Source organism: Engraulis encrasicolus, chromosome 15 (assembly GCF_034702125.1).
Source record: "Engraulis encrasicolus isolate BLACKSEA-1 chromosome 15, IST_EnEncr_1.0, whole genome shotgun sequence".
NCBI classification, from domain to species: Eukaryota; Metazoa; Chordata; class Actinopteri; order Clupeiformes; family Engraulidae; genus Engraulis; species Engraulis encrasicolus.
The window spans coordinates 46,298,827-46,314,725 of NC_085871.1; the positions used below are offsets into that span (position 1 = coordinate 46,298,827).

Sequence of the window (15,899 nt, forward strand, 5' to 3'; positions counted from 1 at the left end):
CAGAGATTTTGAAGATTTGGCATGAAACGCACGTGTATGGATGCAGTATCTGATGCGCGTGAAATTGAAACGAAATATGTTAACACATTCATGCACGAATCGTGCTTGCGCTCGCGTATTCTACAAGTACCTAGGTGTACACCTGGACAACAAACTGGACTGGGCTGCTAATTCAGATGCTCTGTACAAGAAAGGACAGAGCAGGCTTTACTTCCTAAGGAAGCTCAGATCCTTCAACGTCTGCAACAGGCTCCTGCTGATGTTTTACCAGTCTGTCATGGCAAGTGTCCTTACCTATGCTATCGCCTGTTGGGGAGGTAGTATTAGGAAGAGGGACGCGGGGCGACTTGACAGGCTGGTGAGGAAAGCTAGGTCTGTGGTGGGCATGGAATTGGAGGACCTCACTACAACAGCCGAAAAAAGGACACTGAGCAGACTGGACTCCATACTGGAAAATGACAGACACCCCCTGCACCCGCTTCTGGCCAACCAGAGGAGCGTGTTCAGCTACAGACTCCGGGCCTTCCCCTGCCGTACAGACAGACTACGGAAGTCATTTGTTCCTAGGGCCATCCAGCTCTTCAACACCACACAGAAAGACACATTGGTGACTGGACTGCCTAAACCACCACCCACCACCCCCCTCCTTTCTTTTCTCTACTGAACAGCTACACTTCACCCAACACCCCCCCCCCTCCTATCCAAAGCAACGTCGGAATATGAAGCTTGATGTTAACTGTGTCGGGAGGACGCCTAATCAGTCGTTGAGTGTAAGTTTTAAATGTCGTCTATCGTAAGCATGTTAGCCATGCCCTCGCGTTTGGGTAGAAGCGTTTGCTAAATGTAAAGGGTTCATTTCATAAAGTCCATTATGACCGTATTCGAAAATAATTGTTCCTTCATACAATAGCCTACACTTTCAAAATCGCCTCTAGATACGTGACAGGCTATTTGAGGCCTCTGTCAAATGCAAAATGATTTCGTTAACATGATGTCAGCTTGAGGAAGTGAGCGTGAGGCAATACGTAATCGGATGAGTAACAGAATATGTAAGAAGCCAATGATCTGGCGAGGTGCGTAATGTCCAAATCGGTAACCAGATGGGCAACGGTTAACGCGCTAAATGTTTGTTATGGACATGCTGGAAATCGCTTCCAAGTTGTGCGCCGTTTCTTGGTCCCATCTAGAGAACCACAAACTACAGACAGACTAAGCTCAAAGTAGAACGCTTGCTTCTGCGTAGAGTAGTCGTACATTTAACCCTTTTGACACCAGGTGTCCTCTCCCCTGATAGCAAAGTACATTCAACTATTTATCCATCAGAAATGATGAATTGTTGAGCCATTTTAATGTGTACATTTAAAGGCATTTGATGAACATTCATCTGATTTTTCCATAGGCCATCAAAACATGCGTGGGACCCTCAATTAAATGCCAGTTCTCAGTTAACTGACCATATGCATGCATGGTGTCTGTAGGCCTACAGATCAGTTACACCTTGCTACTGCTTACACTGTGTTTACCCTAGGCTACACTATAAAAGCACAGTAGTCATATAATATTGTTTATTATATATAATTATGTACTAGGCCTACATTTCATTATAGCAATGCAAACTAATAACATTAGCAATATTGCAATGCCTCACCCCGAGCGGTGGTCTTATATTTTATCATCAGAGGTCTTATATTTGTCTTAAAAAGTCTTATATTTGGTGATCCAAAATGTGCAGAAACCCTGATTCTGCAAGCGTACCGAGGGCCTTAGACTGTCTTGACACCTAAGTGTCATACTCAGAGCCCATGGTGGTGGATACACCAGAGGCCTTCTTTCAAATGAAACCTAGACTACCGCCTGTTGGTGTGGAAGGAGAGATATGTTTCCATGTATTTTCACCACCGCCGGTAAAAAGCGATTCCGTCCCACGATGTTTCCACCGCTTTGGTGTGAAAACGACCTTAGTGTCGTAGTCAGAGCCCATGGTGGTGGATACTCCAGAGGTCTGTGTTCAATAGTAACTGAGATATGAGCAGTGTTGGGCAAGTTACTTTGAAAAAGTAACTAGTTACTACCCACACAGCAAAAGTACACCGTAATGGATCCGCCCCGGAGTCCACCATCCGGAGGTCATCCTCCGGTACGGATCCGGTAAACGGAGCCGTATCGGCGTCCACTTGCACGCCGCCTATCATCCGACGCGGAGGCGTGGTGCGGACTCAAAAGGGACCCGTTTGTCACCCGCAACGGATCCGCGTGCAGAAGCGTACCTCCGCAGTGAGCCCGGTTCGGAGGCGCGACATCCGATGCGGACTCATTCCGTGTCCACTTATTGCATCCGTCACGGTTCCACTACTTTTTATCAGTTACGGACCCATTCCGGACTCATAGATGTTCCGGGACGGGACCATTTTGGATCCGTGCTCATAGAGTTACTTTCTTATTATGCTATAATCCCAATAAACGAACACTAAACCAGTTAACCGTTTCAAACAGCATTTAGATTTAATTCTACAGATAACACAGACCTGGCCTAGACACCGTTTAAATAAGAACCCGAAAAAAACACAACCTGACGAAGAACTTCACTCATCATGATTTTTTATTTATCTTGACATTATTTTTCTGTCTCACTGTCATGTTGAACAATCGCATGTCGTGGTGGCTGCCTTCTCTTCCTTCCCTCATCAGTCGACGGGGAAACATCACATCAGCGCTCCGATCTGAAAAGGCAACAGAGCTAAACTTAGAGCTTTCATTTATTTCGTAAGATGACAATCAGACATTGCATTGCATATGGAATGGACAACGCTCTTTCACATCTCTATCCCGTGACAGTAATGATGTTGAATATTATAAGATGTACAATGTCCTACTTACTCTTGGTCGTAAAAGCCGGGAGGCAGGCGGGCATCACCGTAGCAGGGTGGATTACAGCTGGCTAGCCCTGTCCGACCCAGAGGTAATTCCACCTGTTTACTGTTGCACAAGATTAAGAACAAATTCAGATATTTGTAGCCCAACCACGGACATCTTTATCAAAGCCCAGCTACTCAGCTATTCATTCACCAATGATGGACAGCATATGGGACGAGGGCGCAGTTCATGGCCATCCATTAATTGCTAATAAAAAATTAGCCTGGATTTCGTTAACGTGAGGAGAACATGATGCCACCGCTTTAGGATTTGTACCGTTAAAAACACAGTTGGTGCCAAACCTGTTGAGAGCATCACCAATCCGTGTAAAAGTGTACCACGAGCCAAATTCAGACCAATATACAGGGGTGCACATAACTTTTTTAGGCCGTTACTCATATGCGCACCAGCAAATATGTTTTGGTACGCACCTCATCCGCGGTAAAAAAAAAAAAAAAAAAGTCTACTGTCTGCAGTCTCGAAGGATAAAACATTATCACCACAAACGTTGACACATGTTGTTTGGAGGCTAATGCAACTGGTGCAAAGTAACCTAATCAAATTTGTTTGGTATCTTTAAATCTTAATTAGCCTACAAATTGTCAACAGGTCATATTCAAGTTAAATGATTATTGTCTGGATTTCATCTGTTTTTGCCGATTTCGCCGTCATGCCTGGGCAATAAACTTGTATGCGGTGTCCGTTTGGAATATGGTGGGAAGCTGACGGAAGCCGGGAACTGCGTGCATTTAAGAAGCCACGCGCATGGATGCATGCTTTCAGTTTTTAACTTCTATGCATCGGAGTTGCCAATGAGAATGACGGGGGTGCGCGTCCATTCTGGGAGTTAACAGACGGCACAATTCCATAATGAAGGAGGGAGGAGGAGAGAGCCAGGAGCTCAACTCAGTCGCGCTCGCGCTGACTGTAGTTAGATTTACAGTTGATATGCGAGTGACATGTCTATTTTTAGCCATTCATGAGAAAACGGGACACATCGCGTCCCTTACCTGTTCAACACGGAACGCATGCTTTCACTACCACATACGGAACGATTCCGCATTTCAAGGGACTGGCACTACATTTCTGTCCGCTCATCATAGCCTCAAGCCACGGCACTTGGAGCCACTTCTCGGAAAGTTTTGTTTTTTAAATCTCTGACTCAATTTTCTTTACTGTTGACGAAAATCCAAAGAAACTGATTAGGCTACTGTTGCTTTTTGGACATGTTTGACCATTCACCAACATCAACAGTCTGGTGAGATAGTCAGTACGCAAGTGCGCTGTAGTGACCGAGGTGGCAGTACGCATTGCTAATTTTTGGTGCGCATGCGCACCTGCGTACCAGTTATGTGCACCCCTGCCAATATAGCCGTTTCATAGTATTTGAACACTTAGACCTACGTTTAACTTTACACAAGTTTGCTTCAGTCAACCGGTTTGCTAGTAGCTGGCTAGCAAGCTAACGTAAACAAGGCTGTTAAAATGGGCACAATGTAGATAATTTTTATTCAACTGCACTTCCTCCATGTATCGGATGGCATCATATTTTAACAGCATTTAGGAAATACTAGGCCTACAATAGCCAATGTAGTTCTCCATGTCTTTGAATGAATGAACTAGCTGTCTCGTTTTGAAAACAACTAGGGTTAACATACACTTTTAAAGTCATAAAAACAGAGTCCTACGAAATATCAATACGCATTGATAGTATAAAAGCTTCAGATACTTTTTGTACCTTTGTGTATCACCTAATATAAATAAATCAATACTTACTGGAGAGCGCTGTTCGGTCGTGTCTGCCCCAACAAAAACTGTACCAACGTCCGTTAGATTTTACAGCGCGTCCGCGTTTGTGAATCAGATATGGATGCGATTATGGTCCGCGTTTTGACGGTAGAATTTGGGGCGGCGCACGGTGGCGACCCTGATCCACCAAGTGGAACCCAAAGGAATGTGACAGTGACACGGATGTGGTGACTTGAACGCGGCTCCGCATCGGAGTCCTCTGCTGTGTGGGTAGTTACTAGTTACTTCTCCAAAAAAGTAACTGAGTTACTTCCTGAGTTACTCCGGTATCAAAGTAACTAGTTACCAGTAAAAGTAACTATTGCGTATATATAGGCATATATATATATATGTGTATATATATATATATATATATATACAGTGCCCTCCATTATTATTGGCACCCCTGGTTAAGATGTGTTTTTTAGCTTCCAATTATTATTATTTTTTTCTAAATAATATGGGACCTTAATGGAAAAAAAGAGAAAAATCCAACCTTCAATACAAGTGCATTTATTCAGTGGGGAAAAAATCCCACATAAAGAAATAATTATTTGACATCAAATAATGTGTATCACAATTATTAGCACCCCTGTTGTTAATATTTTGTACAACCCCCTTTTGCCAACAAAACAGCACATAATCTTCTCCTATAATGTTTCACAAGATGGGAAAAGACAGAAAGAGGGATCTTCAGCCATTCCTCTTTGCAGAATCTCTCCTCTGTACTCTCCTCTTCAGCTCACCCCACAGGTTCTCAATGGGGTTGAGGTCTGGGGACTGAGATGGCCATGGGAGGAGCTTGATTTTGTGTCTGGTGAACCATTTCTGTGTAGATTTGGCCATATGTTTAGGGTCATTGTCCTGCTGAAAGACCCAGTGACGACCCATCTTCAGCTTTCGGGCAGAGGGCAACAGATTTTGATTTAAAATGTCCTGGTATTTCAAAGCATTCATGATGCCATGCACCCTAACAAGGTTCCCAGGGCCTTTGGAAGCGAAACAGCCCCACAGCATCACTGACCCACCCCCATACTTCACAGTGGGTATGAGGTGCTTTTCAGCATGCGCATCTTTCGTGGCACGCCAGACCCACTTAGAGTGTTTGTTGCCAAAAAGCTCAATCTTGGTCTCATCTGACCAAAGCACACGGTCCCAGTTGAAGCCCCAATACCGCTTGGCGAACTCCAGACGTTTGCGTTTATGATTGTGGGTGGGGAAAGGTTTTCTCCGTGCATGCCTCCCAAACAGCTTGTTGGCGTGTAGACAGCGCCTGATGGTTGATTTGGACACTTTGTGACCCCAGGATGCTACCATTTGTTGTAATTCTGTAACAGTGAGCTTTGGAGATCTTTTGATTTCTCTTACCATCCTCCTCACTGTGCGTGGTGGCAAAATAAACTTGGGTCCTCGTCCAGGCTTGTTTACCACTGTTCCAGTTGTTTTGAACTTCGTAATTATTCCTCTCACAGTGGATATGGGCAGCTGCAGTTGAGTGGCAATCTTCTTGTAGCCTCTGCCTGACCTGTGAAGGTCGACGCACATCTGCCTTACTTGTATGCTGTGTTCCTTTGTCTTTCCCATGTTTAAGAGTGGATAAGAGAAATGGCCTCGGTGTCACGTCATATTTATACCCCAGGGAAACAGGAAGTGATGAATTACTAATTAAATGTTCCTACATACTCTGGTAAACTTTGTAAACTACTGTAGAATGACAGAAATGCTTCAATTATATTTATTTCCTGGGAATTGTTAAGGGTGCCAATAATTGTGGAACAGGTGATTTAATGAAAAAGAATTATTTTTTAGTCAGGGATTTTTTTTATTTTCCTACAATTCATTTGAGTTGAAGGCTACATTTTCCTAAATTTTTCAGTGTGACAGTATTCTTCTGCAATAAACACTGAATTTATTTTAAGGCTTTTAACACATCTCAACCAGGGGTGCCAATAATTATGGAGGGCACTGTATATATATATATATATATATATATATATATATATATATATATATATAATATAAAAGAAAAGAACACATTTTAATAGGCTTATTTAAATTCAACTGAAAATGTGCATGTTAAATCCAACTTTAAATTACTACTAAATGTAGTATTTACATTTTAATTAGGCTATTACTAAATGCTACCCTTTCAAACAAGACTACGATTACGTCATTTTGTAGTTCACAGAGTCGTGAAGCAGTAAAAGACGCGACCTGTGACTCGACCACAAAATGCGGAAGTAACCACTTTGCGTCTTTGTCTCGAAGCGTGCGAGTTGAGTTTGTGTTGTTATCAGCGAACTATCAGCGAGCTATTTCATGGTGGTTAGTGAGAAGTTGAATCATGATGAAGTTCTGAGCATGTTATTTGCCTATTCTGACTCTGAAGGACAGTTTTTTATCTCACGAGGAGGATAATGATTGGACGAGCACTTTTTGTTTACCGCGGCGAAACTTCCGAAGGCAGTGATGCCGACATGCGAAGCAAGGATGTTCTCTAAGCACACACACACATTGAAACTCATTCGGTGACTTTATCCGATCTTAAGTAAGTCGGCGGTAGTGGCGAATGCAGTCGTAGTGTCCATACAGGTAGGCCTATTGGTGGAGGAATTAGGGGTGAGAGAAGTGGTTCTGGTAATGTTAGCTTGCGCTCCCTCCATTCAGCCCCGGTGCGGGTAGCCACCTATCCGGACGCAAAAGCAATAATCCTGGGATCAGACAAACACTGTTCACACATTGAACATTGTGCACACACACACACTCATTCTGTCCCTCTTTCTGACTTCTACTGGGTGGATGGCAGCGGCGAACGTGGCCATATGTCCGTATGGAGAGGTTTTGGTAATAGAACGCACGGTGACGACGCATAGGCTACCCTAAAACAGTAACGTGCAGTAACGGAATGTATGAAATTGTAACGGCGTTATACTGACAGTAAGAATAATTAGTTAGATTATCCGTTACTGAAAAAAGTAACGGCGTTAGTAACGCCGTTTCTTTAAACGCCGTTATTCCCAACACTGGATATGAGTTCATCTTCTTTTGTTCCCCTTTGATTTTGCTAGTTGGAAAAAAATGTTTGCTGACCAATAGACATTTGATACAATCCTGTGCACGTAACTGAACTGTTCTGCCAAACAAGACCATTTGTGCTTTTAATTGTTGTCTGTTTTTGATTTGTCTTGTAGATGAAACTGACTCTGCCCCAGAACAGATCACCTCTTCATCTGCAGACATTAAAGCTGAACCAGTACAGGTAGAGTGACTGTTCACTGTTACTGACAGGGTTCCCACAGGTCATGGAATTTCTGGAATATCACAAAAGTTTTTCCAGTCATGGAAAGTCATGGAATTTTACCATTTTGCATGCACTGTCATGAAATATCATGGAATTTTTCGAACAGTTTTGTAGAAGCAAAAACACTCTGTTTCGTGTATTGTTTCTTACTGGTTATATTACAATGCTTAGCCAGAGAAGGTTTGGTTTTTCGTTGTAATGTGCAACATTCTAGGATGCAATTATAACCCCTCTTCAGTCTAGAGATGGCTCGGCGTCAGCTCTAGGGGTAAAGTTACACACTCTTTAAAACTTAACGTTATTTCTTTTTACGGAAGTGGTCATGGAAATTCTGTGTTTTGGGTCTGGAAAGTCATGGAAAATCATGGAATTTTATATTTGAATTAGAGTGGGAACCCTGTACTGAAGTTATTATGAGACCAGTTTTATATGTAACTAGAAATGCACTCAGAGAGTGCAGACCTCCGCCAAGGAAGCTGTTTGATAGAACATTTGACAATGTTACACCCTATTTTTTTCCCCAAGTCTTTCTGCCTTCTTCGTTATCCTGCTGATAGACAAACGGACAAACCAACGCAACCAAAAACATAACGTCCTTGGCGGACATAATAAAGTGGACATTTTTGAAAGGGTTGTTTGTAGTTATCCAAAGATACTGCTACTGCTATTAGCCCAACACTTCTTCGATACACATACTCATGTCGATACCATACGGTACACTGATTCTGTTTTCCCCCTGTCCTCCATTTAAAGACAAAAGACATAAACTGTGGGTGCGTTCCAATATGCAACCTTGCGTCCTCCATTTGTGCTTGTGGCCTCATACCAGGAAATAATATGTCATGATGACATCACTAACAACAGCATTGTATTTCAATATCTTGCAAGAGCTCAATTGTAAAGTAAATTTCTCATTTGCAAACTGGATGGTGAATGAAGAATAGTCCCCCAAACACTTAATTGTTTTCTCCACAGAGGAGGGGCCTGGAGGCGGGGCGAGACCCCAAGCAAATGTGGAGGACGCAAAGTCGCATATTGGAACGCACCCTGTATCTCAAAGTCAAGGTCTAGGATGTGAAACGCCCAGTAATTGGATACTCAGTGGAGTTCACCAAAAGAATATCCAATCACTGAATGTTTCACGTCCTAGCGAGGCCAGGATCCTTGACTTTGAGATACAGCCATAGTGTGAATGAAATTACCCGAGATTACAAGGAGAATATTAACGCATTATTTACTGAAACTGTTTGAAAATGACCAATTCCTGTCCTTCATTGTCGTGCATTAGGAAGAAGATGAAAAATCAGATGTGGCTCCAGTCGTCAGTTCAGACACGGCTCCAGTCGTCAGTTCAGACGTGGCTCCAGTCGTCAGCTCAGACCTGGCTCCAGTCGTCAGCTCAGAAGTGGCTCCAGTCGTCAGTTCTGCTATGAGCCAGTTCCCTCCAGATCCACTGTCCTTGGTTAAGTGCAGGAGGTTATCAGTGCAAGTGGTCGATTGCTGTGCAACACAAGGTCTCCAAACAAATAAAGACCACAAGAATAACACAGATGTAGAAAACCCCAAAACTGGTAAGAACTCATTCACTCGCTCTCACTCATTCACACACAGAAACGTCCTGGAAGGTGTCTTGTGTCTTGTTTCTTATTTGGTGGCAATGACCACATTCATACAGCCATGATTACCTTTTATTTAAGCATCTGCAGTTTGAATCTTGAGTAAAATCTTTATCATTTATGTACAGTTTTTAATCAGGGGATATATGTATATATCTGTGCAGGGATACCTAATATGAAGATTTCCAATAGTGTTGTGTTTTTGGTGCAGGAACAGGAGGAGAATCCCAACCTGCTTTGTCAGCTGCCCTCCCAGACACCACATTGGAGAAGCATCTCTGTTCTGGTGTTGACAAGAGCTTCAGTAACCTGAAAACTCTAAAAGCACACAAGCAAACCCATCAAGGGAAGACACCTCATTGTTCTGTCATCGCAAAACCTTTCGCTACAAAGAGGTGTTTGAAGAAGCACCAGAGCATTGAAGATGGAGACGACCCCAATCAGTGCAGACAGTGTGGGAAAAGTTTTAGTGCACCATCACAACTTAAACATCAGCTTACACATACAAAAGAGAAACCCCATCAATGCGAACAGTGTAAGAGGCATTTTCGGTACCCAAAATCATTGAAACGACACCAACTTACACACAACGGACAGAAAGCCCATCAATGTGAACAGTGTGGTAAAAGGTTTACACTGGCAGGGAGCCTCAAAGTACACCAGCTCACTCACACCGGAGAGAAACCCCATCAATGTGAACAGTGTGGTAAAAGGTTTACACAGGCGGCGCACCTCAAAGCACACCAGCTCACTCACACCGGAGAGAAACCCCATCAATGTGAACAGTGTGGTAAAAATTTTACTCAAGCTGGGGACCTCAAAGTACACCAGCTCACTCACACAGGAGAGAGGCCATACAGCTGTGAACAGTGTGGTAAATGTTTTACACAGACGGTTAATCTCAAAGCACACCAGCTCACTCACACAGGAGAGAGGCCATACAGCTGTGAACAGTGTGGTAAATGTTTTACAGAATCAGGGAATCTCAAACGACACCAGCGTATTCATTCTGGAGAGAGGCCATACAGCTGTGGACAGTGTGGTAAATGTTTTACAGACTCAGGGAATCTCAAACGACACCAGCTCATTCACACCGGACAGAAAGCCCATCAATGTGGACAGTGCAGTAGAAGGTTTACACGAGCGGTGCACCTCAAAGCACACCAGCTCACTCACACTGGAGAGAGGCCATACAGCTGTGGACAGTGTGGTAAATGTTTTACACAGGCGCGGCACCTCAAAGCACACCAGCTCACTCACACAGGAGAGAGGCCATACAGCTGTGAACAGTGTGGTAAATGTTTCACCCTGGCAGGGAGTCTCAAAGCACACCAGCGTATTCACTCTGGAGAGAGGCCATACAGCTGTGGACAGTGTGGTAAATGTTTTACAGAATCAGGGAGTCTCAAAAAACACCAGCTCATTCACACCGGACAGAAACTCCATCAATGTAGACAGTGCGGGAAAAGATTTACACACGCGGGGCACCTCAAAGCACACCAGCTCATTCACACTGGACAGAAAGCCCATCAATGTAGACAGTGCGGGAAAAGGTTTACATACGCAAGTAGTCTCAGAGTACACCAGCGCACTCACACAGGAGAGAGGCCATACAGCTGTGAACAGTGTGGTAAATGTTTTACCCAGACAGGGAGTCTCAAAGCACACCAGCGTATTCACTCTGGAGAGAAGCCATACAGCTGTGGCCAGTGTGGTAAATGTTTTACAGAATTGGGGAGTCTCAAAAAACACCAGCTCATTCACACCGGACAGAAAGCTCATCCATGTGGACAGTGTGGGAAATGTTTCACCCGGGCAGATAATCTCAAAGCACACCAGCTCATTCACACTGGACAGAAACCCCATCAGTGCAAACACTGTGAGAGGAGTTTTCGGTGCCCAGAAGCACTTAGACGACACCAGCTTACACATACATGAGAGAAACCATACCATTACACACAGTACATAAGAGATAGTACAGTACATGTTGTTTTTATTCTGGTTCTTGCATTGTTTTTCTTTCATCTATATGTAGCATGTTGAGTGCTTGCGCCTTTAGGCGCGCTACTCTGTCCCCTACTTGATGGCCGTCAGCTGAGCGGATGCGCAATTGGGTGTATGTGAGCTTCTTTCAAAAGTACCCGTGTGCACAGAGAAGTACAGGACATCAGGAAACATATAGATGGGTTTCATATTCACAGTCTGCCTGCACACACCAACACGGGGCAGAAAGTTATCTATCACGATAGAAAACATTACGAAGCCCTGTTTCAATCTATTCTGTATTACGTGTAGTCTACTAATAGCTCTTTTGTGAATAAAAGCAGCTGGTAGACACAGCACGTTCCCAATCGTAATATTACGCGTTGATCATGAAAAAGGCAACAGCAAAAAAGTCCAAGAAAGCTCTTACCTACCACTGCACATACATGAGAACCCCCCTCCCCGTCAGTGCAAACAGCATATGACGAGCTCTGCTCCCAGACTTACTCCAACAACACCAGCTTAAGTACACAAGAGAGGAAGCCCATCGATGTCAACAATAGCAATAGCTGCCTTCGTTCCTGTTCTTGGATTCTTGTTTCTGATTTTGTAGCAATGTTCACATTGATACAGCTATGATTACCTCTCGTCATAACATGATCAACGCAACTACGCCCTGCACACAGCTAAAAGTTTAAGATCTTTTTTGTTTTTATTCTGGTTCTTGCATTGTTTTTCTTTCATCTATAGATGGGTTTCATGTTTACAGTGCGCCTGCACACACCAACACGGGGCAGAAAGTTATCAATGACAATAGCAAACATTACGAGGTCCTGTTTCAATCTATTGTGTATTACTTGTAGTCTACTAATCGCTCTTTTGTGAACAAAAACAGCTGGTAGACACGGCACATTCCCAATCGTAATATTACGCGTTGAACATGGAATCTTGACCTAGAAGAAGGCAACAACAAAAAAAAGTCCAAGAAAGCTCTTATTTTTCACCCTGGATAAACCATTTACAACCGTGACAATCAGGGAGCAATGGGGCAGGTGACAACCCTAGTGTGTATGGGATTTGATCTGGACTACACAACACCCACGCATGTAAACAGATGCATACCGTACATGTACAGTACACAGACACAGACATGCAAATAGACATACTGTACACGCAGACACACACATGCAGATAGAATACACAGACACACTTTACACACACACACACACACACACACAGTACACACATGCAAACAGATGCATACCGTACATGTACAGTACACAGTATAGACGCAGACATGCAAATAGACATACTGTACACACAGACACACACATGCAGATAGAATACACACTTTACACACACACACACAGATACAGTACACACACACACATGCAAACAGATGCATACCGTACATGTACAGTACACATAGACCACGTGTATATGGCACTGATCTGGCCTATAGTACGCACACACACACACACACACTAAACATAGAGTAGACGTGCACTTGCATTCTGCCCTGTCTAAGGGCTCCCTCTGGTGGAGAGTATTGGGTGTTTCTAAGATGCTCAAGGTCTAGAACCTTCTCATAGCGTTAACACACACACACACACACACACACACACACACATACACACACACACACACACACACACACACACACACACACACGGCTGACAAGGAAAGCCAGAGCAAGAGGTGGTGGGTGGGTGATAAACGTGGCTAAACATAGACTAGACTCCTCCAATGTCTTTGTCTGTCCTCCAACAGGTATTGAATTAAACAGCACACCCCCCTTGTACCTACAGTACAATGTATATGTGCGTGTCTCTGAGCACAACAATACAGGCAGGCAGGCGGTTTCTTTTCTTTGATTCAAAGTTGATCATGTTACTCAGTAATGATAATGTTGTTCCCTGTTGTTATTGACCACCTCCAGCGTGTACTGTACTGTACCCCGTACCTGGTGAATGTTCAGGGGACACCTGCTGCTGTCCGTGGCACTGAAACCCTTCATTTTCAAATCTATTATTGGAATTATGCGCAAAAGTATATTTTCACGTTTTTTTTTTTTTAAATACATTTTTCCATGTGTAGATTCTCTCTTGTACCGGTAAATTGTTCATAAAGAGTAAAGATGTAAGCAGACAATCTGTGTTTATGTTCAGAGCCATTTATTTAGGCAAAAACTTATTTTCAACATTCTTCAGGTTGACACTCATGGTATGAAAAACATTGGGAAGGAATGAGGAATATTGCTGACTAAAACTCCCAACAGTAGAGAAACACAGTAAATTAGAAATAAAGTAAGACATGACATGCAAAGGACAGAGAACACAGTATCATGAGTCGAGACACAAACGCCCCTTTCAGAAACATTGTTTTCCAGTTACCTCGTGTACCAGGGCACATACCAGTTGAAGTACTTTACTCCTCATAGCAGTTCACTTAGGGCACATACCAGTTGAAGTACTATATTCCTCATACTAGTTCACTTAGGGCACATACCAGTTGAAGTACTATACTCCTCATACTAGTTCACTTAGGGCACATACCAGTTGAAGTACTATTGTTGGAGTAATTGTACATAAATTATCCACTTTGACTAATTATTGGCCCAGGCTTTAAGTCAGGGCATATATGTGTACTTACATTGTGAATGTGTCATTTGTCTTCCTCTGTGCCCGCGGGCCAGAGAGAGAGAGAGAGAGCAGGATGTTCTTCAACAGTAGCAAACGTTCCCTGATTAGGGAGGAGAGGAAGACAAGGTCACATTCAGTCTGTTTCAACTCAATAACAAGATATGACTGCTAAGAAATATGCTACTGTGTAAACTGGTTTCAACTGGCTTAGCTAACCATCCCCTCCCCTTAGCAGTTGAAACCACTAATGTAACCAGGGTTTTCCTTCAATAAAGACGCGAGGAGAAGGAGACTGTTTTCAGAGTGAGCTAGGACATTGTAACTGATTGCAGTCTCCTGGCCACCCTCCTTGCAAGTTTTAAAGGTAACTCAAGTTATCTGTGTCTCTTCTGTACAGGTTGTTAGAGATTAATGTTGGTTGTTTAAACCTAACAACTATACTCCTCATACTAGTTCACTTAGGGTACATACCAGTTGAAGTACTATACTCCTCATACTAGTTCACTTAGGCCACATACCAGTTGAAGTACTATACTCCTCATACTAGTTCACTTAGGGCACATACCAGTTGAAGTACTATACTCCTCATACTAGTTCACTTAGGGCACATACCAGTTGAAGTACTATACTCCTCATACTAGTTCACTTAGGGCACATACCAGTTGAAGTACTATACTCCTCATACTAGTTCACTTAGGCCACATACCAGTTGAAGTACTCCTCATAGTAGTTCACCCAGGGCGTCCAACGGTAGCTGTGGTGGTAATGGCCAGTGGCTCTGCAACACCTCCTGACACAAACTGGTGTCAGGTGATTACATCAAAAGGAGGGGCGTATAGGCCTACTACAGGGTTGCGTTCCAATATGCAACCTTGCGTCCTCCACTTGTGCTTGTGGCCTCGTCATTAAGGCATATTACTTCCTGGTACATCACTGACAACAGCATTATATTTCAATATCTTGCAAATTCTCAACAATTAAGTCATTTTCACCTTTTCAAACAGGATGGTAAATGAAGAAAAGTCAACCAAAAATTGTTTTGGAAAGGCTGACAGTGGGAAAATCAATTGTTTTCTCGAAGGCGGGGGATCAGCAAAACGTGAGGCCAAAAGCCAAAGTGGAGGACACAAGGTCGCATATTGGAATGCAATCCAGTAGATGCTTTTGCACAGACATGCCCCCTTCACTAATTTGGTTCCTTATTACAGAGCTAGAATATACTGAAATGTAATTTTGATGACATTCTGACACAGTGGATTCATTGCAGTGTGTGTGAGGTTTGAGGTCTGAGGGTTGATATTATTAAAAGTTTTTCAGGTCAATGTCTGGAATGAAAAGGACTGGGAGAGAAACTATTTATACCTGCGGCCCTGGTAGGATTGCTATGGAAACTGAGGTTATGGTTGTCTTTTTGTGTTGCAGAGACTACTAATTCATTTCACTTCACCTCTAATAATTAGGCTATATTGTGCGTTTTCATAATGCTGTAGGCCTACAGTATTTTTTTATTATTTTTTTCAAAACTTTTCTTCCAGTACTTTGTGTTTTTTTATTATTATTATTATTATTATTATTATTATTATTATTATTATTATTATTATTATTGTTATTATTGTTATTATTATCAGTGAAATCAACTTTCTTCATCAACAGCCA

The 15,899-nt window shown here is 42.9% G+C and overlaps 1 protein-coding gene and 1 long non-coding RNA gene across 4 annotated transcripts in view; one reads left to right on the plus strand and one right to left on the minus strand.

Moving 5' to 3' along the window:
* LOC134464108 (zinc finger protein 431-like) overlaps positions 1–14,728 on the plus strand; it is a 53,126-nt gene extending 38,398 nt beyond the window's left edge. For all 3 annotated transcript variants that reach the window (XM_063217561.1, XM_063217559.1, XM_063217560.1), the window contains 3 exons: positions 7,893–7,960; positions 9,291–9,573; positions 9,830–14,728. In XM_063217561.1, the coding sequence (XP_063073631.1) occupies positions 7,893–7,960; positions 9,291–9,573; positions 9,830–11,556 (2,078 nt within the window). In that variant the 3' untranslated portion in view covers positions 11,557–14,728. The remainder of the gene's footprint in view (positions 1–7,892; positions 7,961–9,290; positions 9,574–9,829) is intronic.
* LOC134464697 (uncharacterized) lies at positions 2,001–4,929 on the minus strand. The gene is made up of 3 exons (XR_010038029.1): positions 4,690–4,929; positions 2,878–2,976; positions 2,001–2,720 (listed from the first exon to the last, which is right to left on the minus strand). It is a non-coding gene; the product is annotated as an uncharacterized LOC134464697 (long non-coding RNA).
* Positions 14,729–15,899: the final 1,171 nt, after the last annotated feature.